Source organism: Haliotis rubra, unplaced genomic scaffold (assembly GCF_003918875.1).
Source record: "Haliotis rubra isolate DU_JTF1 unplaced genomic scaffold, ASM391887v1 Scf1173, whole genome shotgun sequence".
Taxonomy (NCBI): Eukaryota; Metazoa; Mollusca; class Gastropoda; order Lepetellida; family Haliotidae; genus Haliotis; species Haliotis rubra.
In genome coordinates this window covers 241854-269182 of record NW_025765085.1, presented here as the reverse complement: position 1 = coordinate 269182, position 27329 = coordinate 241854, and the positions used below count along the sequence as shown (strand labels likewise).

At 42.1% G+C, this 27329-nt stretch overlaps 1 protein-coding gene across 1 annotated transcript; it reads left to right on the top strand.

The window, feature by feature from the left end:
• The first annotated feature begins 20314 nt into the window (after nt 1-20314).
• LOC124258476 (monocarboxylate transporter 2-like) lies at nt 20315-26572 on the top strand. Its single transcript, XM_046692566.1, has 5 exons — nt 20315-20504; nt 21193-21336; nt 23782-24750; nt 25288-25338; nt 26219-26572. Exons 1-5 carry the CDS (start codon nt 20429-20431, stop codon nt 26296-26298), a joined length of 1320 nt encoding a protein of 439 aa, XP_046548522.1. The 5' UTR covers nt 20315-20428; the 3' UTR covers nt 26299-26572.
• Nucleotides 26573-27329: the final 757 nt, after the last annotated feature.

Sequence of the window (27329 nt, the reverse complement as noted above, 5' to 3'; positions counted from 1 at the left end):
AATCACACTCAGGGCTTTCAAACGTTTGTGACCCAGAATAGTAGAGCGTTAATCAATGTGACATCATCATTATCAAAGTACATTCTCATAACAATGGTAGCCACGATGAAACTGGCGGGTGGCGACAGAGCTGGCGACAGAGCTGGTGACAGGCGGATGATGAGCTGGTGACAAACGGATGACAGGCTTCCTGTTGACATACTGATGAAAACGCGACAAACTGTGACAATCCTGATGACAAACGGGTGACAAACGGATGACAAAGGGATGACAAACTGGTGACAAACTGGGGAACGACTGATGAATAATGGCAGCAAACAGAACAAATTGGTGACAAACGGATGGCAAAACTGACACCTTGTAACAATGGAATTAGATAGTCAGAATATTGTATTCCACCACAATTTGGCAACATATAGGCAGCCAATTTACACTATCAGTCCACTAGAAAGGAAACGATACAGAGTATTACTACAGTACGTTTGAGACAAAATGAAATTACCCATGAATTGCAATCTGCCCCTGAAACCTGGAAATAGACGCCAAAGAGGAGAATCAAACCAACGCGGACTGCAATAGAAAACAACACAAATATGGCGTGATGACAGTTTCTTAAACAATTTTTTATTTTGTGACACAAAATTATGCAATTTTTTCTAGAGTTGGTGGAGTTGTTTTATTGCAGCCCGCGTTAGTTATAATAAATTGATCAGATTATTTAAATGCACAATATAGTTTCCATCATTTGCAAGCAGAAACAGATCTGTACAAAAAGTATTTGTTTGTTTTTGGTACATTTGTTTTTGCATATTATGCATATGTTTCTTGGTTTTGTATTTGTTAGGGTGTCAAACAACACAGGATCCACTAATGCAACTTTCTATTATATAAAATGTGGGTTTACACAGCCGCAGCCTGTGACTTGAAACTATTAAGTCATTTTATTATTGCGCATCAATACGTTTTACCTTACATTGTACTTGTGTCATTTGGGGCCAGGTGGCCTACTATGGAAATATATTATACAATATCTTATACCATGTATCGCTAACGCAATCCCCGGCTACGCGGTCCGAATGCGGTCCACCCCATTTGCTGAATTAGAGGCGGCCAAATTATGGGCAACCACCATGGGTTTGCATCCCTGTCGGCAGAAAGTTGAAGATGGGAACCGGCAGTAGTGTTCAATAATCAACTTCGACTGTGTCGACCTCGCTTACCCTGAACTGGGCGGTAGAATAAATTGATTCTACCAATCAGCTGGTCCTGCATATACCCTAATGCATGGAATGTTTATACAAATGTAATTATTACACTTCGCCACTGGCCATGTTCAAGATGTAAACTGATATTCTACCGAAACAAATTAGCCTTTACAGACCCATGCACAGAGGCTTGTGGTGTCATGTATTAATCTGGTGATGCGACCTCCGATTTCTGGTACGTCTCAATTGATTATCATGGGCCGAACCATCCTGACCTTTAATCTGGTGAACCCAGCTACAGCATTTTTCATGTCAATTTCGCTGGAATTATACCACCCCATAACTACGTCTTTTGCGGCTTGGATATCCGTGGCAGTATAAGATCGTCCTTGTTGCCATCCATGGTGGGTTAAGGAGGGATGCCAGAATATTCCTAACATTATGGCTTCCCAATGCCCCGGTTCCAAAACGAGACATATGGATACAACAGATTTCCTCTCTGACGAGTACGCCCATTCGACCCGATTACTGGCCCGCGTTTTTGATCATCGAAGGTTGGCGACAAGCAACCTTTGCGAATTGAACCCATTTGTCAGTCTCAGGGGTATGGCTGGTGTATCTGCGGAGGTTGCCAATGTCACCAAAGCTCAGTCCGGATACTACTAGTAAGAGTGTAATAAAGGACAGCAATCCCACTTAAGATCTACTAAAGGTAGAGTTTGTCAGTAAAGGGTTGCTGTCTCAGCGCACAAAACACTGAACACGTGTAGAGGCATTGTACGGGACAGAGCTCAGTGCCTGTTGACACTGACTAGAACAAAATTGTCAGGATCTTTCCAACAGTCTGCCACAGCTGTAGAAGAGATTCACTATAAAGAGGGACTGAGGGTGGTTCAACCCACAAACACCTACCTCTTTACATTCGCCCGATCGAAGATTCCCCAAAACTAATAGAGCCAGCTATTGCAGCATTGGGTGTGGAAGGGTGTATGTACCTAATGCACTCCAGTGCTACAACTGCCAAAAGTTTGGACATGGATCCAAGTCCTGTCTTTCTGCCACTGTTTGTTACCGCTGTAGTGACAAGCGTAGGAGCGATGACTGTACTAAGGAAGTGGAAGTGTCCAACCTGCATTCAAAGCTAACCACGCAGCTTCCTCAAATCTATCCCTGTGTGGCAACGCAGATCCAGAGATCATAAAGATCAAATACAAAGAGAATGTCTATTTTCGCCCATAGGCTAAGAGAGGGTTACAGTAAGTTTAACTGTAGCCCCTTCAGCCATCACCTACTCTTCTGCTGTCTCCGTCAACTACTGTCACTACTTACGGCTATCTCCTGTCAGACCGATCTGGCGCCGGGTCATGTCTTCCTCAGCCAGCTCCAGCCTTTCCAACACAGCCCAGCCCATCTCAGCCACTCCATCTCCCAAAGCCAAGGCTTCTGAATCACAAACACCAGAACATATATGCCAGAAACCAAGAGCAGAAACTGCGCGCCGATAAAGGGAAAGAAAGAAGCTACAGGACTAAAGCAGCTTGAGCAACTTAGAGCATACCCTAAATATAAAGTCACCTCTCTTCAGGAGGTCCCTCATCGAGGTTCATAACCTCCTTTGGCCTCCCTGGATATGGAGGTCACTCAATCTCCACCTGACACCCAATAGGAGTTCATCCAAGCGCTTTCTCACGTTCACGTGACATGTCACCAGTTGAAGCACCATGAACCCTGAAAACATGATTCAATGGAATTACAGAGGACTTAAGAATAATTATAACCGGAATTACAGCATTGTAGTTCAAGGAGCTTCGAACCATCCGCATTTTGTCTCCAAAGAAACCTACCTAAACTGATGATAATGGTGGCATCCATCCAATTACAGTTCCACTACCTACTCGGTATGGCTTCCACCCAGGAGGCACTTCTATCCTGGTGAGGCAGGGCATCCTCCATAGCCCTGTTCCACTTAGCACCAACCTACAAGAGCTGTTGCTGTCCGCATGACCACAGAACATGGGGTTTTACTATGTTCAATATACTTCAAATCCTCCTCATCTGTCCACCTATCAGATCTTCAGAACTTGTAGCAGTCAACTCCCCAAAGCCCTGCATAATCATGGGCGATTTGAGTGGCCATACCCGCTCATAGGGGAATACTGATACCGAAAAATAGAAAAGTCCTGGCAGAAGGTTTCTCGCCAATGAGAATTATCTATGCATCTTCAACTGATTGGATCAAACGCTTATCTCCATCCTGCCATCACTGGAACATACTCTGCACTTGATCTATCACTTACAGATTCTAATCTGGCTTTAAACGAGTTTGAATGGTCGGTCCACGGTGACCTTTGTGGGATTGACTACTTCCCAACTATTCTTTCTCCTATCAATCCCACTTGGATGAACCACCTTCAACAAGATTAGATTTTTACTAACAGCCAATTGGCCATTGGTATTTAAACTCTCTCTGCTCTGAAAAACTTATACCGGACAACTTCAGGAACGTACCTGGTCCCATGGAACTATTTTTCTGATATCTTAAATACTATTGGAGACAGAGCCATTTCCTAAGTCCTCTACCAGAGCCCGTGCATACGCAAATCCTTGGTTTGATACAAACTCGCAAACAAACTAGGAATAATAGGAAATGGCCTTGGAAAAATGCTTCGACAACGCTATCATGCACAATGCATAACCTGAATGCCGTGAAAATAATAAATACCAGGCTAGAGACAGTACATTTAAAACAAAACTAAACGCCTGATCCCATATGGAGGAAATATGTGTCCAAATCCAACTCCCCTTGCACTACAGGCCCAAGGAGTGGAACAAGGGCCAAAGAGGATCCAAATCTGGTGTTCGCCATCTCAAAGAGATGGTGATTCTCATTAACAAATTTGAGGGTACAAATAAAACTTGGCGAAACTTTGGCAGGCCACCTCTTCCACACAAATTATAACTTCAAGTTCCAGAAATACCGAACGCAACAAGAAAAGAAATCAGTCAATTTTAACTCGGATAATGGTGGGGGTTACAGTAACCCCGTTTTCTCTCCATGGAATTGCCACCACGACTGCCACCTAGGGCAGGCTCACGATCTTTCTGTGTATGAGCAGTGATGATATTCATTATCAGCTCCTGAAACACCTCCCCTGATTCAGTTTCTGGAGACACCATACTCTCAATATATTCGGTGGCATTTTATGAATGACCCTGGCAGCTTTCCTCCTTCATTGGCACAATGCCATTATCATCCCTATACCCAAAACCTGGCCGGGATCATACTGATCCCTCAGAGCTACACTAGTCCTATATCACTTCAACTGGCTGTGTAAAGACCATGGAGCGCATGGTCAGCAATCGATTAATCTGGCGCTTGGGGGACCAATAGCCACCTTAGTGACCTCCAATGTGGTTTCCGATGGAACCGAAGTAACATTGATCATCTGGGTGCGTCTGGAATCATTTATAAAAAATTCCATTGTCGTCAAGAGCAGCGCCTATACAGTATCTATATTTTTCGGTTTAGAAAAAGCATACGATACAACGTGGATACATGGTATCTTAAAGATTTACATGAATTTGGATTGAGGGCCAGAATACCTCAGTTCATATCTCAGTTTTTTAACAACAGACAATTTCAAGCACGGGAAGTTTCCACATTGTCTGATTATTTCCACCAAGATCAGGGCGTCCCTCAAGGCAGCATCCTGTCTGTCAGCCTTTTAGCATCAAAATTAACAGCCTCACTTAACGTCTTGAAAAGTTGTGTTGATGGAATCATTTTCGAGGACGATTTCAATATTTCATGTCGTGGTAAGAACATGCACGCAATAGAAAGGCAGCTACAACTCAGTCTTAACAAAAATCCAAAATGGGCCAATGAAAATGGCTTTAAGTTTTCAAAATCCAAAAACAAATTGTATTCACTTTTGTCGTAAATACAAACCACAATAAGGGGTCCAGACCTATCTTTTAGATGGTACTCCCATCAAGGTAGTAGAAGAGACCAAATTCCTGGACTCATATTCGACCGTCACCCGACATTCTTATGCACACATAAAATATTGAAAACCAAGTGCTTGAAGGCTCTGGACTTTCAAATACAGAGTGGGGAGGGATCAGACTATCCCCCTTCACTTGTGCAGATCTTTGGTTGGCTCTAAAACTGGACTACGGCTCCATTGTTTATGGTGGAGCCTGCAAAAGCAATTTAGAGAAAATTGGATTCTATCCACCACCAGGGCCTAAGACTCTGCCTGGGAGCTTTTAGGATACCCTCGCAGACAGTCTATATGCAGAGGTTAACGAACCTCCCTTGAACAACTGCCAAAGATTAAACTTTCACTTACACGGTATATCACTAAATTACGTTCAAATCAGTCAAATACAGCATACAATTGTGTTTTCAACCCTCTCTATGAAAACCTGTTTCCCAAAGCTGCCAAGCCTGGGTTCCACCCACTTGGAATCAGAATTCAACCACACATATCTGCAGCTATAAATTAATCTCAATATCATAGCACCTTACCGACTCCTGTCTTCGCCACCCTGGCAGATGGTGAAACCACAGGTCGATCTAACCCTCATTAAACTCAAAGAGTCCGAAACAAATCCTTTGGTGTTCCAGCAGAGAATACAACCAGTTACGTTCCAAGTATGACACCCATAGATCCATTTTCACCAGACGGATCCAAGGATGAGGCCAAGTTGCCAGTGCTACAGTCATTGATCCAAGACTGTCTCCCCTAGGATTCCCGACAACAGTTCCATTTCACCAAGCCGAGGCCAAAGCCATTCTTCTCAGCTTTGACCTACATTAAACAGCAGAATCATTCCTAAAAACATTCCAATCATTGACTCGACCTCATGCAAAATATTAGGTGGGACACTCAAGTAGGGAAGAAATAAACTGTATGAATTGAAGCCAACAATTGGTTTTCATACCTACTTGGGTTGTCAGTCAAGACGTGATGAGGTAATTTTACGACGATGTATATGGCCACAACAGTCGGTTTTACATGACGGCTATCTGCTGAAAACGGATGGGGGATCGAGCCCCATGTGTGTGTCTCTTTGGTGATGAGGTTTTCACCATCGAAGCATTATTTGGTTTGACCGTGTGGACGTATCGTCTGCAAGGGACACACACTATGATGCAACAAATCTGAAAAGATCTGTTCTCCCGCGGCTGATCGCTCATCTGATAGTGAACTACCTGAGGGAAGTTGGATCTATATCATAAATTGTAACTGTAATGTGACTAACAAATTGCCTCGCCTTTAAATTTAGTGCTATGCGCTTTCTCTGTCATTAAATGACAATGTCATAAATATATGTTTTGAAATAAAACTCATTTTGACTCTGTACTTACAATGTTCTATCAATGCAGACTTGTTCTCGTGACTTTATAGCTGAATAATGCCGATGTGACATCTGAAATCTAACATCAACTCAACTCAACACTTTTCGCAATCATCCCGTATGTAATATCTGCGTACTGGTAACACACTGGCCACAATATCCGAGTGGTAGTACAGTATATGTGGGATACACCTGGCGTCACGGTGTTACAGTATATGTGGGATACACCTGGCGTCACGGTGTTACAGTATATGTGGGATACACCTGGCATCACGGTGTTACAGTATATGTGGGATACACCTGGCGTCACGGTGTTACAGTATATGTGGGATACACCTGGCATCACGGTGTTACAGTATATGTGGATACACCTGGCATCACGGTGTTACAGTATATGTGGATACACCTGGCATCACGGTGTTACAGTATATGTGGATACACACCTGGTTTTCATAATGCACGGCATCACAGTGTTACAGCATATGTGGGCATACACCTGGCATCACGGTGTTACAGTATATGGGGATACACCTGGCGTCACGGTGTTACAGTATATGTGGGATACACCTGGCGTCACGGTGTTACAGTATATGTGGGATACACCTGGCATCACGGTGTTACAGTATATGTGGATACACCTGGCGTCACGGTGTTACAGTATATGTGGGATACACCTGGCATCACGGTGTTACAGTATATGTGGGATACACCTGGCATCACGGTGTTACAGTATATGTGGGATACACCTGGCATCACGGTGTTACAGTATATGTGGGATACACCTGGCATCACGGTGTTACAGTATATGTGGGATACACCTGGCGTCACGGTGTTACAGTATATGTGGGATACACCTGGCGTCACGGTGTTACAGTATATGTGGGATACACCTGGCATCACACCTGGCATCACAGTTACAGGCATATGTGTATGTGGGATACACCTGGCGTCACGGTGTTACAGTATATGTGGGATACACCTGGCATCACGTTACGGTATATGTGGGATACAAACGTTACAGTATATGTGGGATACACCTGGCATCACGGTGTTACAGTATATGTGGGATACACCTGGCATCACGGTGTTACAGTATATGTGGGATACACCTGGCATCACGGTGTTACAGTATATGTGGGATACACCTGGCATCACGGTGTTACAGTATATGTGGGATACACCTGGCGTCACAGTGTTACAGTATATGTGGGATACACCTGGCATCACGGTGTTACAGTATACACCTGGCGTCACGGTGTTACATACACCTGGCGTCACGATGTTACAGTATATGTGGGATACACCTGGCATCACAGTGTTACAGTATATGTGGGATACACCTGGCATCACGGTGTTACAGTGGCATATGTTAGCAGCATAGCGGGATACACCTGGCGTCACGGTGTTACAGTATATGTGGGATACACCTGGCATCACGGTGTTACGGTGTTATGTCGGTATACAACTGGCGATGATTACAGTATGTGTGGCATCACACAGGTGTTACGTATATGGTATCAACTCCGATTATATACCCCGACAGCACGTCTATCTGTATCAACTATATGTACCCCGACAGCATACACCTGGCATCACAGTGTTATCAGTATCATGATGGGATACACCTCTATCTGTATCAACTCATTGATTATGTACCCCGACAGGTCTATCTGTATCACAGTGATATGTACCCCCGGCACGATACACCCGACAGCATCACTGTGATTACACCCCGACAGCATATGTGGGATCAACACCTCCCGACGTCACGGTGTTACAGTATCTGTATCATCACGGTGTTACAACTGTGATTATGTAACTCATTGATTGTGTACCCGACAGCACGTCTATCTGTATCAACTCATTCATTATGTACCCCGACAGCACGTTATGTACTGTTACCCCGACAGCACGTCTATCTGTATCACAGCTCATTGATTATGTACCCCGACAGCACGTCTATCTGTATCAACTCATTGATTATGTACCCCGACAGCACGTCTATCTGTATCGTCTATCTGTTATTGATACCTGACAGCACGTCTATTGTATCAACTATGTTATGTACCCCGACAGCATCGTCTATCTGTATCAACTCATTGATTATGTACCCCGACAGCACGTCTATCTGTATCAACTCATTGATTATGTACCCCGACAGCACGTCTATCTGTATCAACTCATTCGTTATGTACCCCGACAGCATCTGTCAACTCATCTGTATTACTCCGATCACAGCTCGTATCAACTCATTGATTATCAACTTATCTTCTATCTGTATCAACTCATTGATTATGTACCCCGACAGCACGTCTATCATCAACTCATTCTTATGACCCCGACAGCATGCATCGTCCTGAAATGTTACAGCACGTCTATTCATCAACTCATCAATGTATCCCGACAGAGGTCTATCTGTATCAACTCCTATTCGTTTAAAACACAACACTACGAACGGTCCAGAAATGTTACAGCTATTCATCACATCAAATCACAAGAGCTAAGTCCATTGCCCAGGTATTGAAATAGAGCTAAGTAACAAGCGAAAACCTGTGACGCAAGAGTAAATTCATCAAGCAAGTTCATACTGAATTTCAATTATTCACTGGCCGACGGATATATACTGTGGTAGCAGAAATTGTCTCCAAATCGATTCCCCACAAGGGTACAAAGCGTCATTCTCATTTACTTTGTCCCCAGGAATGTTGCTAAAAGCGGCGTAAAATCATACTCACTCACTCACTCACTCACTCACTAAGGCAATCACGTACAGAAATTCTTCTTAATAGATATTCGTTTTAATAAGTTTTATTACTTTTGTGAATCCACAAAATACCCTACTGATAACAGGTATGGCAGCAGCTATGAAACAGGCCGTGCCACCCCAGGGTACCCTTCAGCTCAGACGAAATCGTTGCTCCAACCAAACTAAACGCTATCTGAAAGCAGGAATACAGGGCTGGGGATGTCACAAGGTAAAATAGAAGTAACAATCCCAAGTTTTGGACAGGATTCTAGTTCTCAGATCGTTGTCTATTCATAATTGCAGGTTGAGCATTGAACTTTAACTTGTCCTATGTGTTCACTGATACGGATCAAACAGGCAGGTTCTGTTAAATGGTTTGTCACGTGTCATCGTGTCCAAGAATATTCCAGGAATATATATACAAATGACTCACCGGATATAAGAATTTAGGCTACTTTATGGATAACAACTTCTTTATTGTATATGATGCGACGTTTCGGTATAGATTCTTATATCGTTGTCAAACGTTGACAACGGTTTAAGAATCTATAACGAAACGTAGTATACATTCCATACATTCCCACGAGTAGGCTGTTACAGTAATAAAGGCGAGACAGGATCAGTGGTCTGGCCAGACTGGCTGTAGTTTCAGCTGGAAGAAGGTGCCGAATTGATCCTATATTTCTCAAATGAAATAATATTTTTGGAGAAAAGTCTACTTGCTTTTCATAGTTAGAGTCAATAAAAACACCAAGGTGTTTTTTTACAGTTTTACATGAGGCGAGAAAGTAGTAATAGTTCCTCAGCAGGAACGTTTTACATGTAATAAGGTTTCCACCACAAAGTGTGGCTGTTTGTTTACACTCAGCAAAATTACAGCTTTATGATGGCGGCATCTATTGTTATCAAGCATGGAGGAAACAGACCACAGGATTTGTTGGGGGCGGATACATCAGTAGTGGTTTCACCATAAGACTGAATGACACTGACATCCTTTTGTCAGGGAACACCGGCCATATTTATTTGTTGTTAACTTTACAATCAGATCGGTAATCTTTGAGAAATTGAGACTGCGGCAACACTCTAATTGTACATACCAATGGAGCTTCTGAAATCCCATTGATCCCATTCCGATTGACCCTAAATCCTAAGTATTTGTCTCAGACTGGGCACAAGAACACATGATCTCCGGCCTTCTGGCCATCAGAAAGAAATGGCTGGGAGATTTGAGTAAGTTGTGCTTATTTGTATTGACGTATTATATTGTTTAGGAAGCATTTTGATTGAACTATTCAGCTGGACCATTGGAACACATTTTCTCACAGAACCAGTTCTACAAATTAACTTGGGTAATCTCCTTCTCGGTTCTAATGATTCTGTTACAGGGGCACATTGCGTTTGAAGGAATGATGGGACAATGGAATGGAGTCGTCAACCTCCTTCCCCATCCCGACCCTAGCCGGTTCCATCGCACCTATGTATTATATTTAGATCTCAAAGTATATAATATTCATCATAGGCGACCAAATTACAAAGACACCCAGTGCTTCTCATGCAATGCACAATACATAGTCTAATGCAATGCACAATACATAGGCAGCTGGTATTTTCCGGTAAAAATATATGCACAATACCTCTCCCACAACGATTGCGTCATAGCATATCCCATGACGTAATTAAATGTAGGTTTTCGTTTGGTTGTTATTTGACGCCGCATTCAGCTATATTCCAGCTATAAGGTGGGTAATTAAATGTAAATGCTATATAATACATAAACTACATCAATACAACAGCTGTTACTTGTACGTTCGCTATTTGCCAACGCATTAAAAAATACATTTTCAATTAGATCTGTAATGGAACTGTCATGATATGCCTTGAAAATGACTGTACGGTTTTACTGCCGATGTGTTGCAAGTCCATATGTTAGTGACACTCGAATCAGTTTTAAACTGGTGCCAGTGCCAGTTCCAAAAATATCAACATGTCATTTGCGACTGCGTCAGTTCAGATCCAAATGTTTATTGAACAACTGACAACTGACCCTGAAGGAGTACATACAATTACAAAATTGATATATGTTTACTAATCAATATGAATACACAGAGTAAACATCATATCACTGATTATGAAGACAAGAATAGTATCTGTAAGTGGCAGAATAAAAATATATGAAATTGGTCACTAAACAAGCATCTTTTTCGGTTAAGTGTGCAGCTGAACTAAATATTACTGAAAGAACCAAGGAGTTTTGAACCAGACCAGGATGAAATTTTCATATCGCTCTCTACTTCTTTCATTGGTAGCAATGGCAAATACTCCTGAGGAATCAAATATGCTGCCCATGACGAGCTGAAACCAGAGAGTAAGTATCCATTGCAAGAAGCAAATTGATCCTGGGGTTAGCTTAGCTTTACCGAATGGTTTACCTGGAGACAAAAGGGGCGCTCTGAGCTGCCCATGCGAACAACCTCGAGCCCTTACGTCATAATCCATGGAGCGGTAAATCTTACAGGTCAATACAGAATATAACAACTATATATTAATAATCGTATGCTAGATAAGAAATATGGTATATGCTAAAATTATATATCACATTGTTCGTACATCAATTTATATATAGTTAATACTTCCATTTAATCATATCTGGATGTTTGTATTCATGCAGACTGTGCATGTGATCATGGATTGATAACTGGTTCTGAACTTGCAGGCCGTGGCTTTATGGAATTGATTCTCTACATCGAATCTGAACAGTGCAACTCTTATTCCCGAGGTCATGGCAAAAAACCTCCAAACACCTGTCAGAATCTAACAGTGCACAGCAACCAAAGTGTTTACACTGCATTGGCCTATGAACGTTATTGTCAAGTGATAGGAGCTCATATATCTGAATCGCAGTGTATCGCAGAGTTCCAAATATTTGCATCATAGAGAAGCTCACGCTCGTGAGATGACTGTAATATGATATTGCTGTCACTTTGGGCGTGCCGATCTAACATTCATACATACAGGTATTGTAAGATAAGCTCCATGTGGACAAAGAGGCTCCTTGGCGCGTTATTCCTACCTACAGAAGCAGAGTGTATGCCTAATCTTGGTAGCATATCAGTTGAGATGATATGTAAGTGTGTGAGTCCGCGTGTGGTATGTTGGTTGCGTGTGTATATGTGCGTGCGCGCGTGCGTTCACGCATGCACGTGTGGTGTGTGTTAAGTCAACTAAACGATAAAGATTCGGATTAGAACTGATCGTCAGCTATCTATGCTTGTCGTAAGAGGCAAATAATGATTCCTGGACCTATTTTCACAAACCACTAAGGTGATCGTAAGTCACTAAGGTAACCTTCGTGCAATGTTAAAGAAGGGGAGTTAAGGTTAACCTTTGTAAAGGTTGTTTCGTGAATGGAACCCCTTGGTCTAATACCGCGGGTTAGCAGGACGTTGACCAATTGATCAAAATTATTCGTCCCATTGGGGTCCACTACTACTACTACTACTACTCCTACTAGTACTACTACTACTACTACTACTACTACTACTACTACTACTACTTATACTTATACTACTACTATTTATACTACATGTACTAACCGCCTCCGTGGTGTAGTGGTAAGAGCGTCCGCCCGGAGAGCGGAAGGTCGCGGGTTCGATCCCCGACCGCGTCATACCAAAAGACGTTAAAATATGGTACTTGTTTGTCCCTGCCTGGCGCTCGGCATTAATGGGTGCGACAAGGACTGGTCGGCTCGAAGTCAGTATAATGTGTCTGAGTGGGGTATTCATGCTTCACTGCGGCATGGTAACTCAGTGGGCTAGCACTATAAAACCAGCTTAAATCTTGGCTAGTACAAGCAGCCGCAGATACACATACACACGCATGCACGTCGTCATATGAGCGAAATATTCTCAAGCACGACGTAAAACCCAATTTCACCTACTACTACTCTTATACATTGTCAACTGTTGATGACTGGGATGTCTGATCTCGATTATTTACAGACCGCTGCCACATTGCTGAAATATTGTTGATTGTGGCGTTAAACAACAAAGAAGCAACACAACAACAGGCAGACCAACTGTACATCCACCAACAGCCGTGACCAGCGTCAATGAGTGTAGGTGTACAGTGCCGGAGAAGCACAGTACTCAACCGACAGTCGCCGTATACAGACAGGTGTATTACATCGCTCACTGTACTGACAGGTTGGCAGGTGGAAATCAATGATATACTGAGAAAGGTAATGTAACTGCTGTCATCACTGTCTGTGCTTAATGTTAAGTTCAACTTGCGAATGATATTACTTCAGCATCATGACGAATGTTATTTCTCATTTTGAAATTAATGGCGGCCTGATTCCTCCAAAGGCTCACCGTATTGGCTATCTCGCATACAGCTTTGATAACAATACGTAATACAGTACCAGTGTCAGAAAAATATGAAGAAAAAAAACCAGTCCTGGTTCAAATGTCATCTGTCTTCTCTTCCCCAAATTTCCGATCGTTAAATTTTCCAGCAGATGCATGAGCTATGACTTTTACGGGTTGACTGTCTAGTATTTCTGCCTAAAACAAGCACTTGGATTTGATTAAATAGTCAGTGGTGACAACCATGGCCTACCCATTATGCTTCTCTGTGATTCCCAATCAGCAGTAGGCTCAAGCTGATGGATGGTGGAGGTGGGTGTTTGAAGTGGAGTTGTTTGCGCGTCCCTATCCACAGTGTACAAAGGTGTATTTGCACACACTGTGTGATTTTGTTGTTAGTTTGCTTCCGGTTTTATTATCCAGCCTATATGTGTCTGTGCTTGCAAGGCATACGAGGACTACACAATCTGTTATTCGAGGGTGTGTATTCCACTGATTTGACGATGTTTAAAGTGGTTCAAGTGTTTAAACGCCCAGCACATTCTTCTCATGCAGAATTATATTCAACGTTGTTCGAGACCGTACTGCTACAAAAACTGTAAGGTTAACCTTAGTAAAATTTGTTTCGTTAATGGAACCCCTTTGGTCTGATACCGCGGGTTCGCAGGACGTTGACCAATTGATCAATATTATTCGTCCCATTGCGGTCTACTACTATTACTACTACTACTACAACTACTACTACTACACCTGTCGCTACTACTTGTATGTCTACAACTGTTTATGCAACTACAACTATCACAACTTGTACTACTACTACTACTACTACTACTACTACTACTACTACTACTACTACTACTACTACTACTATTACTACTACTTCTACTACTACTACTACACCTGTCGCTACTACTTGACTACTTGTATGTCTACAACTGTTAATGCAACTACAACTATTACAACTACTACTACTACTACTACTACTACTACTACTACTACTACTACTACTACTACTACTACTTCTACTACTACTACACCTGTCGCTACTACTTGTATGTCTGCAACAACAGTTAATGCAACTACAACTATTACAACAACAACTACTACTACTACTACTACTACTACTACTACTACTACACCTGTCGCTACTACTTGTATGTCTACAAGAACTGTTAATGCTACTACAACTATTACAACTACTACTACTACAACTACTACTACTACTACTACAACTACTACTACTACACCTGTCGCTATTATTTGTATGTCTACAACAACTGTTAATGCAACTACAACTATTACAACAACTACTACTACTACTACTACTACTACTACTACTACTACTACACCTGTCGCTACTACTTGTATGTCTACAACAACTGTTAATGCTACTACAACTATTACAACTACTACTACTACAACTACTACTACTACTATTATTACTACTACTACTACTACTACAACTACTACTACTACAACAACTACTACTACAACTATTACAACAACTACTACACGTGTCGCTATTACTTGTATGTCTACAACAACTGTTAATGCAACTACTACTATTACAACAACTACTACTACTTCTACTAGTACTACTACTACAGCTTATGTTCGTCACGATATAGCTGAAATATTGCCGATGTGACGTTAAATATTAACTCACTCACTTCAGCTTATGTAAATACAACTACTACTACTATATTGAGGATTCTGGAACATTTAACTGTTATCCATGCTAAACCCTGTTTCTTTTTTTTTAGCTACTTTTGTTATACTATCAATTGTGCTGTTGCATTATTTACACTAGAGCATCTGTTACTCGTGAATATATCAAGGTCATTTGTGTGAACAGTTACTGTCTATATGTAGATGAACGAATCTTGTTTCACTGGACCCGGATTAGGACTAACTGGTTCTTCTTCTGCCACCATGACTTGGTGATTCTGGTGAAATCGTGAGCTACTGGGGCTGTACATAACAAAACCTTTCGTTATTCAGCATGAACGCGACGGGGCCGGGGACCTACCCATGGGGAACACCATGCGTTGAAGTAATGCAATCCAATGTGTACGTAAATGCCGGTGACTGACTGGCGGCGCCCGTACAAATAGGATAACAACTGCTTGAGCAGACATCTATGTCGAAAACTGATCTTTGTAAATAAAAGCGACAAAACCTTTTCCACTTTTTCCACTATCAAACAGTGATGACACCAGGTATTCTTGAGTGTATCCTGTTCCTTTGGGGGCACTCGTTATAAAGACACGCAGAGGCTGGCAATTGTACAGATAATCCTGCATTCCCCGGCTGTGTCATTTTCATTCTCTGGTGAAGTTCTCGGCTCTTTGACAACATTACTTTTTTGATGGTTATTGAAACTTTATTATCAGTTTTGTTTGTGGGCATTGTATGGGTGTTGCTGAAACATTAACATGAAACATCCTGCAGTATGAGAGAAACCACACACACACACACACACACACACACACACACACACACACACACACACACACACACACACACACACACACACACACACACACACACACACACACACACACACACACACACCCTTCTCGGTGGGAGTCATGCAGGTAGTACCATCTGGCGTATAACAATCAGGATAAGAAGCCCAATATTTATGAGATACTTGTGTTTTGATTCAAACAACACCTCTACTTTTTGATTCTGCACTAGCCTAGTGGTTAAAGTACTCGCCCGCCACGCTGAAGACTCGGGACAATGTCAGAAGCCCATACCTCTCTATTATTGAAGTATATGGCCGGGATGATGCTTTAGCTATAGCCTAGTGGTTAAAGTGCTCGCCCGCCACGCTGAAGACTCGGGACAATGTCAGAAGCCCATACCTCTCTATTATTGAAGTATATGGCCGGGATGATGCTTTAGCTATAGCCTAGTGGTTAAAGTGCTCGCCCGCCACGCTGAAGACTCGGGACAATGTCAGAAGCCCATACCTCTCTATTATTGAAGTATATGGCCGGGATGATGCTTTAGCTATAGCCTAGTGGTTAAAGTGCTCGCCCGCCACGCTGAAGACTCGGGACAATGTCAGAAGCCCATACCTCTCTATTATTGAAGTATATGGCCAGGATGATGCTTTAGCTATAGCCTAGTGGCGTTCGCTGTCCGGGCTTGATTTCCCACATGTTTGATGTTGCTGAAATATTGGTAAAACTGGCGTATAACCATATTGATCACTCACTCACTCACTCATATGTAAGGGAACTAACTGATGGTGTCTGTAAGTATACCAGTTCCAGTTAGTGACTGAATTCGCCGAACTGCATAACAAAATAGAAAGCGTAATCATAAAGAAACATAGAATGTCGCCTTCAAAAATCCAAATTACAAGAACGGTAATAACACAGAATGACTTTAGATCTGATACTCACACACGGTTTTCAGCCGTTTTCGGGAAACGGATTCGAACAGGATACTCAATCATTGTTATCTCTATATTGTTTTTGTATGTAGTAGCGTCTTCGTGGTGGGGTGGGGGTTGGGGTTGGGGGTTGGAGGCGATTATTGTTAATGTCGTTGTGCACAATGTCAGGAAACGAAGGAAATGCATCATCAATGTGAGTCTGTTCCAGTCCCTGTTAAAACTGATGTATCTCACTTGTCGTGTACCACGTGTAAGCATCACTTGATTCCCCTGAAATTGATCTGAAATTCACGGACTAAAACCATATATAGGATGCAAGGTAATGTTGAAAGAATATGTAAGCAAGAACAAGGCAATGTATTGCACAGGTGTTCAAGGACGGTTGGTTAAACCAATTAGACTGTCTTGTCGACCAGTTTTCTGTTAACACTGCCCTCAGCAATATTTCACCGGTTTGATAGCGGCCTGTAAATAGTCGTTTCTGTAAAACAGAAATGGGCTTCGTACATTGAACCCATGTGGGAAATGGAACCCAAGTCTTTGGCGTGACGAGCAATTGCATTAAACACTAGGCTACCCCTCTGGCTCGAGTATGACAAAGACAACCCTTGGATTACAATTTGACCAACGTCCAACACAGTCAGGATACATTAACATACAGTCTGACAGTTCCCCGAACCTGTGTATCCCGTCTTTGTCTTACGGGGGTGGTGGGGTAGCTCAGTGGTTAAAGCGTTCGCTCGTCACGCCGAAGACCCGGGTTCGATTCCCACATGGGTACAATGTGCGAAATCCATTTCCGGTATCCCCCGCGTGATATTGCTGGAATATTGCTAAAAGCGTCGTAAAACCCAACTAACTCACTCACTTTGTCTTACGACATTCATAGCCTGCTTTTGACGTGTAGTAAACAACCATCCTCGCGGAGTGTTCCTACATAACTAAGTCATAGAGATTAAGTAACTCATCACACCATGAATCATGGCTGTAACATGAGTAGGGGACAGCTGAGAGACTGGTGACACGGCCTACTGTCATAAACTATATTGCTGTATAGAAAATGACAACTTGCACTGCATTCAGCTAAATTAGGCATTAATGCAGTTTCAAGTACAATGTCATCGTCAATGCTTATGCACTAACATAAATTGTAGAATTGGTTTAGCTATTTATGGCGTCATTCACATTGGAAGTTGAATTTGTATATACAGATGACAAACACATGCGACATTGACCATGGCAATATCAACTTTATGTAAAGGGACAGTGGCCATGAGAACTGTTTCTTGTATCTACAGATGGTGTATACAAGTGACATTGACCATGGATACGCCTGGGTGGCCCATCACATAATGTATAAACAGGTGGCCTATACAATAGACATTGACCATGCTTTATATACAGGGATCCTGCACGGGATATTGACCATGGAAATAATTTCTTTAAATACAGGGGTCACACATAAGGGATAACTGTTTCTTGTATCTACAGATGGCGTATACACGTGACATTGACCGTGGATATGCCTGGGTGGCGCATCACATATGTATATACAGGTGACCTATACAATAGACATTGACTATGCTTTATATACAGAGATCCTGCACGGGATATTGACCATGGAAATAATTTCTTTAAATACAGGGGTCCAACATAAGGGATAACTGTTTCTTGTATCTACAGATGGCGTATACACGTGACATTGACCGTAGATATGCCTGGGTGGCGCATCACATATGTATATACAGGTGACCTATACAATAGACATTGACCATGCTTTATATACAGAGATCCTGCACGGGATATTGACCATGGAAATAATTTCTTTAAATACAGGGGTCCAACATAAGGGATAACTGTTTCTTGTATCTACAGATGGCGTATACACGTGACATTGACCGTGGATATGCCTGGGTGGCGCATCACATATGTATATACAGGTGACCTATACAATAGACATTGACTATGCTTTATATACAGAGATCCTGCACGGGATATTGACCATGGAAATAATTTCTTTAAATACAGGGGTCACACATAAGGGATAACTGTTTCTTGTATCTACAGATGGCGTATACACGTGACATTGACCGTGGATATGCCTGGGTGGCGCATCACATATGTATATACAGGTGACCTATACAATAGACATTGACTATGCTTTATATACAGAGATCCTGCACGGGATATTGACCATGGAAATAATTTCTTTAAATACAGGGGTCACACATAAGGGATAACTGTTTCTTGTATCTACAGATGGCGTATACACGTGACATTGACCGTGGATATGCCTGGGTGGCGCATCACATATGTATATACAGGTGACCTATACAATAGACATTGACTATGCTTTATATACAGAGATCCTGCACGGGATATTGACCATGGAAATAATTTCTTTAAATACAGGGGTCCAACATAAGGGATAACTGTTTCTTGTATCTACAGATGGCGTATACACGTGACATTGACCGTGGATATGCCTGGGTGGCGCATCACATATGTATATACAGGTGACCTATACAATAGACATTGACTATGCTTTATATACAGAGATCCTGCACGGGATATTGACCATGGAAATAATTTCTTTAAATACAGGGGTCACACATAAGGGATAACTGTTTCTTGTATCTACAGATGGCGTATACACGTGACATTGACCGTGGATATGCCTGGGTGGCGCATCACATATGTATATACAGGTGACCTATACAATAGACATTGACTATGCTTTATATACAGAGATCCTGCACGGGATATTGACCATGGAAATAATTTCTTTAAATACAGGGTCACACATAAGGGATAACTGTTTCTTGTATCTACAGATGGCGTATACACGTGACATTGACCGTGGATATGCCTGGGTGGCGCATCACATATATATATACAGGTGACCTATACAATAGACATTGACTATGCTTTATATACAGAGATCCTGCACGGGATATTGACCATGGAAATAATTTCTTTAAATACAGGGGTCCAACATAAGGGATAACTGTTTCTTGTATCTACAGATGGCGTATACACGTGACATTGACCGTGGATATGCCTGGGTGGCGCATCACATATGTATATACAGGTGACCTATACAATAGACATTGACTATGCTTTATATACAGAGATCCTGCACGGGATATTGACCATGGAAATAATTTCTTTAAATACAGGGGTCACACATAAGGGAGAACTGTTTCTTGTATCACAGATGGCGTATACACGTGACATTGACCACGGATACGCCTGGGTGGCGCTGCTGGCCGTCTTCAGCATCCAATTCATAACTGGAATCATCACGTACTCAACAGGAGTTATAAATATAGCAATAATGGAAGAAGTAGACGGCGATGTTACGAAAACCTCGTGGATTGGTTCAACTCTTTTCGGAACATACACTTTACTTGGTTCGTATATGTATTTTATCTAAAACAGGCAGCCATCCTATGCACCTGGCATGGGTAAATACGGCTTGTTACTAAGCAATGGTAAATCATTCTTTTTTAAATAGAGTCGGACTGAGGTTTCAAAAACATGTATTTCTTTTCACTAAAACTTCGAACATGCTGATGTTCTCACTAATCGTGGAAAGAATGAAAATCAGTTATTACGAAATGTAAACGTTCTCGTGACTTAGTGAGTGAGTGAGTATGGTATTAACCATTAGGCTAATGCAATCAAAGCATGGTCGTGATAGTTGTACAAGTTGTTATATATCAACATTAGTAATTTTGTTTACCATAAACTTGTTTGAATGATTTCAATGTCCAAAGTAGATAACCTTGTACAGAAGACACAACAGATTTCCTGTACATCGTACAATGTTACCGAAACACGTTCTAACCCTCTTGGGACCCGTGAAGGTCCGGGTTATCTTCAGTAACCCATGCTTGTCGTAAGAGGCGACTAACAGGATCGTGTGGTCAGGCTCGCTGACCTGGTTGACACATGTCATCGGTTCCCATTTGCACAGATCGATGCTCATGCTGTTGATCACTGGATTGTCTGGTCTAGACCGCCGCCATATAGCTGGAATATTGCTGAGTGTGACGTAAAATTAAAACTCACTCACTCTAACCCTCTTGGTATATACAGGTCCCATTGCTGGCATTGTTCAACACAGGTTTGGTGCCAGGCTCACAGCTATGACAGGAGGTCTGTTGATGCTTCTAGGAATGTTAGTAGCCTCATTCTGCCAAACTGTGATCAGCCTACTACTCACATATGGCTTTGTTGCAGGTAGGGATGCCATTGACATTAAATCCATGATTACTTTATAATCTATTTTGAGCGAGTTTATACAGCATTTGAATGTTGTTTGGAAAGAGGTGATACACTAAATTGAGTTTCATGTTAAACATTGACTAAAGTGTGAACTGGTGATATTTGTTCATCAAACTGAAGCATCATGCTTCTGTCTCATTATATCGCTAACTCCATGTCCTACCTATTCCATCTTGCACACTCCATGTCATGCCTATTCCATCTCACACACCCCATGTCCTGCCTATTCCATCTCGCCCGCTCCATGTCCTTCCTATTCCATCTCGCACACTCCATGTCCTTCCTATTCCATCTCGCACACTCCATGTCCTGCCTATTCCATCTCACACTCTATGTCCTTCCTATTCCATCTCGCACGCTCCATGTCCTGCCTATTCCATCTCGCCCGCTCCATGTCCTGCCTATTCCATCTCGCACACTCCATGTCCTTCCTATTCCATCTCGCACACTCCATGTCATGCCTATTCCATCTCACGCTCTATGTCCTGCCTATTCCATCTCGCACGCTCCATGTCTTGCCTATTCCATCTCGCACGCTCCATGTCCTGCCTATTCCATCTCGCACACACCATGTCCTGCCTTTTTCATCTCGCACACTCCATGTCCTGCCTATTCCATTGCGCACTATCCATGTCCTAACTATTATATCTCCCACACACCATGTCATGCATATTCCATCTCGCACGCTCCATGTCCTGCATATTCCATCTCGCACACTCCATGTCCTGCCTATTCCATCTCGCACACTCCATGTCCTGCCTATTCCATCTCGCACGCTCGATGTCCTAACTATTCCATCTCACGCTCCATGTCCTGCCTATTGCATCTCGCACGCTCCATGTCCTGCCTATTCCATCTCGCACACACCATGTCCTGCCTATTCCATCTCACACACTCCATGTCCTGCCTATTGCATCTCGCACGATCCATGTCCTAACTATTCCATCTCCCACACACCATGTCATGCATATTCCATCTCGCACACTCCATGTCATGCATATTCCATCTCGCACACTCCATGTCCTGCCTATTCCATCTCGCACGCTCCATGTCCTGCCTATTCCATCTCGCACACTCCATGTCCTGCCTATTGCATCTCGCACGCTCCATGTCCTGCCTATTCCATCTCGCACACACCATGTCCTGCCTATTCCATCTCACACACTCCATGTCCTGCCTATTGCATCTCGCACGATCCATGTCCTAACTATTCCATCTCCCACACACCATGTCATGCATATTCCATCTCGCACACTCCATGTCATGCATATTCCATCTCGCACACTCCATGTCCTGCCTATTCCATCTCGCACGCTCCATGTCCTGCCTATTCCATCTCGCACGCTCGATGTCCTAACTATTCCATCTCACGCTCCATGTCCTGCCTATTCCATCTCACACACTCCATGTCCTGCCTATTCCATCACGCACACTGCATGTCATGCCTATTCCATCTCGCACACTCCATGTCCTGCCTATTCCATCTCACACTTCATGTCTTGCTAATACCATCTCGCACACTCCATGTCCTTCCTATTCCATCTCGCACACTCCATGTCATGCCTATTCAATCTGGCACGCTCCATGTCCTGCCTATTCCATCTCGCACACTTCATGTCCTGCCAATTCCATCTCGCACACTCCATGTCCTGCCTATTCCATCTCGCACACTGCATGTCCTGCCTATTCCATCTCGCACACTCAATGCCCGGCCTATTCCATCTCGCATGCACAACTACTACGTTTATAACGAACACGGTTATAATGAACTGACGGATGTATCCCCTTGAGATCATTATAGGTCACTTGCTGTATTCCCGTAGAAGTGTGTACGACCACCTGAGGTTATATAACCAACTCGATTTAGTATCCCCTTGATTTCATTATAGGTCACTTGCTCTATTTCAGTAGAAATGTGTAAGACCACCTGAGGTTATATAACCAACTAGATTTAGTATTCTTTTTATTCGTGAATGCGACGTTTCGATACTGATTCTTGTACCGTTGTCAAGCATAATGGAACATGAAGAAGGGGGGAAGTATATATATAGTGGATGTAACAATGTAAGAAAGAAAACAACATAATTAAAGCTTGGCTTTATCAGCTTTCTGCCTAGCCAATTATGTTAATTATGTTGTTACATTGTTACATCCAGTATATATATATACTTCCCCCTTCTTCATGCTCCATTATGCTTGACAACGGTACAAGTATCTGTATCGAAACGTCGCACTCACGAATAAAAAGTTGTTATCCATAAAGTTTGTTCTATATTAGTGTACATAAACTGCACCCATAAACCAGAATGTATTTTTGGGACATACAGTAACACATGTGAAGTTTCTTTTCTTTTTCTTTGGTATTCATAAATCGTTTTCCTCTGTCTAATGTATTTTCAGGTGTAGGTTTAGGACTTGGGGGAAATGTGATCGGGGTGATACCAGGACAGTACTTCCGTAAACGAAGGCCTGCAGCATACGGAATCTGTATGACAGGATCTGGAGCTGGCTTGTTTGTGGGAGGTCCACTCTGTCAGTATCTTCTACATCACTATAACCTTCATGGAACATTTTTGATAATGGGAGGTATTGGGTTCAACATGTGTGTGGCAGGTGCGTTACTAAGGCCAGTGAATCCGGATAGACCATATCAATTAGACGATGAACAGGAACAAGAACGCGTAGTCGTGAAGACAGTTCAAACTGATGACATAGTTGATATGTCCAAGTCTGACGAAACGTCGCTTTCTTTGGTGAACGAAGCTCACACGAGGCACATGCAGGCAATAGACAGCTCTAAAGATCAACCACAAGTCACGACACAATTTGAAGAATCGACTTCTTTAAATGAAACCAAACACATTCGGAAAATGATATGTTTTAACTGGCCTCTGTTTCGTAAAACATTTCACATATTTGGACAATTTCCTTTTGTCGTGTATAGCTTGAGCATTATGCTTTGGAGTCTAGGAGAAGCTGCTTGGGTGTTCCATTTGCCGAACTACGCTGAATACAAAGGACGATCTCCTTCAGAGGCTGCAAGTCTCCTAACTGCTATGGGAGCAGGGAGTATGTTCTCACGGGTATTTGCGGGGATAGCAGCCTCAGACTCCAATATAGATGCCGTGTTGCTACAAGTTGGGCTATCGGGTTTAGCAGGAACAGTTTCATTCTTGTTTACCGTTGGTTCATCTTCGTACATGTCACAGCTGGCTTTCAGCTACTTTTATGCGACGTACAGTCAAGGTATTAATACTCTCATCGGACCAATCATCATAAATCTGCTTGGCTTGCCCCACGTTGCCGTTGCCTATGGAATCGTGTGTTTCTTCTGCGGGCTTGGTCACTTGTTGGGACCTCCTATAACAAGTACGTACATCAGGGATATGTCACATGTGATCATGGAGAGATAATGTTTCAAGTGAATCTATACACGTATGTCTGATTTCATCGCTTCACAGCTGTTTACCATTTCTCTTAAAGGCTCAGTATGTTATACCCATGGGTAGCTCATATCTTTTCTTATTTATATAATAACCTTGGGGTAGGCTCTCAGTTTTCAATCTCGAGGGGATGACAGCTAATGCCCGAGGAAGATGAAACAATTTTACCACAAGAATTGACATGGTTGCTTTGAAAAATATTTGTGTTCGTCTTTGAGTATGCATTCCTCGCTAAACTATCAGAAGGACAAACTACTAACAACAGAAGGAGAGCTCCGTGCAGATCGAGGTCACGATGCTGTTGCCAAAGAAAGTAGTATGGGAAATAGCAGATGTTGAGTGGTAAAATAATTGTTGAATTAATGAAGTGTTGCAAGTATCTTGAGTTGATGTTACCCGTATACTGAAATATTCTCACGTTCTATCGGTAAATTATTATCATTGGCTTTTGATTTTTTTTCAGGCACCTTATACAAAGGAAGTGGAATATACGAGTACACGTATGTCTTTGCAGGTGTGGTTCGAATGTTTTAAATCTTACCTGCAGCTCGGTAGGGATGTAAAGCAACCTACGAAACAAAGATACAGACAGACGTCTCGTCCTATCGTGATTTCATGGCAAATGTACATATGCAACATAACTTCTATTCAAACGAATGAATAAGCATAATAGAACATGAAGAAGGGGGAAGTATATATATACTGGATGTAACAGTGTAAGAAAGAAAACAACATAATTAAAGCTTGGCTTCATCAGTTTTCTGCCTAGCCAATTATGTTAATTATGTAATCTACAAACAAAGAGACAGACAGACGTCTCGTCCTATCGTGATTGCATGGTAAATGTACATATGGAACATAACTTCTATTCAAACTGTAACAGTAATCAACCAACAAAGATACAGACAGACGTCTCGTCTTAGCGTGATTTAATGACAATTGTACATATGCAACATAACTTCAAACTGTAACAGTAATCAACAAACAAAGATACAGACAGACGTCTCGTCCTATCGTGATTGCATGGCAAATGTACATATGGAACATAAATTCTATTCAATCTGTAACAGTAATCTACAAACAAAGAGACAGACAGACGTCTCGTCCTATCGTGATTTCATGACAATTGTAGATATGGAACATAAATTCTATTCAATCTGTAACAGTAATCTACAAACAAAGAGACAGACAGACGTCTCGTCCTATCGTGATTTCATGACAATTGTACATATGGAACATAACTTGTATTCAATCTGTGACAGTAATCTACAAACAAAGAAGGATCTCCTGTTTTCAACATGCACAGAAACTCAACTGAGTATTGGATATTTGTGTAAAGGTCGTTTAAATAGTCACTTTCAGGATAACTTTTTTGTTTTGTTTCTTCATTTCAGGAGCATGCTTGGTCCTTGGGTCTATAGCAACAGCATTAACTAACATAGGTAGACTGAATACATCTACACAGGAAATATAGGAGGAAGGGATTGCTAACTTGGATCGTCGTGGGTCCTGAGATGGGTGCCAGTTGGGTGTTGTGGGTGCTGCTATGGGTATATGAAATGGGTCAATATTTGTGGCCGTGAGTATTGAGAAAGATGTCGGGTTGGTGTCCTTTAAGTGGTGCAAAGGTAGCATGTCTTTGTTCATGTCAGTGAAATCCACTTTGAGTTTAAAAGGGTGCGTGTGAGATTGTTCTCAATCTTGTTTTACGTCCGGGATGTGTGTGTGTGTGTGCGTGCGTGCGTGCATGCGTGCGTGCGTGCATGCGTGCGTGCGTGCGTGCGTGCGTGTGTGTGTGTGGTTACAAACAAGGATTCATAGAAATGCACATTTTACATATTTTATTCAATGAAATTCAATAAAAGAATTATTCAATATTTACATGTTGTACCCTGCGCATTTTATACATTGATACTCATGCACAACACCTTCTGTTCTTAAAATTCAATAAATTGCTAGTGCCTCCATGGCACATATTGGGCAAAGGGTATTTCTTGTCGATTATTTTTCGATGAAACTATAGATTCATCTAAATCTGAATAAAGGTTTATTAAGATTTTTTTTTTAAAATACACACTGTGTTGGAAAATCAGAGGTATATAACTATAATTAACAAATCACAATCCAGTATTTAGTGAAGTCAGGGTAGAGTTAGGCAATAACCCTGATGGATCACTGATCCTGATTTGCTGATAATCACGGCTCTATATCGCTTCTTTCGTTCCACGATCGAAGTGTATTACACCACTACCAAAAGCTAATTTGCAAATCACGTAAATGAAGGAAGACGCCTGAAGAATTTCCTTCAATGGTGTTTCACCTTAATGTTGAATGATGATAAAGATATTCCTCAGTGACAGTGACAATATGCCTATTTTTCTACACAACAAAGTGGCCATATCTCTACCTTTCAGCCGGAATCCGCTGCTTGCGCAGGAAATCGTACAAACATCGTGAACGATAAATACACAAATATATATAGTTTTTCACCTTTTATGATATTTT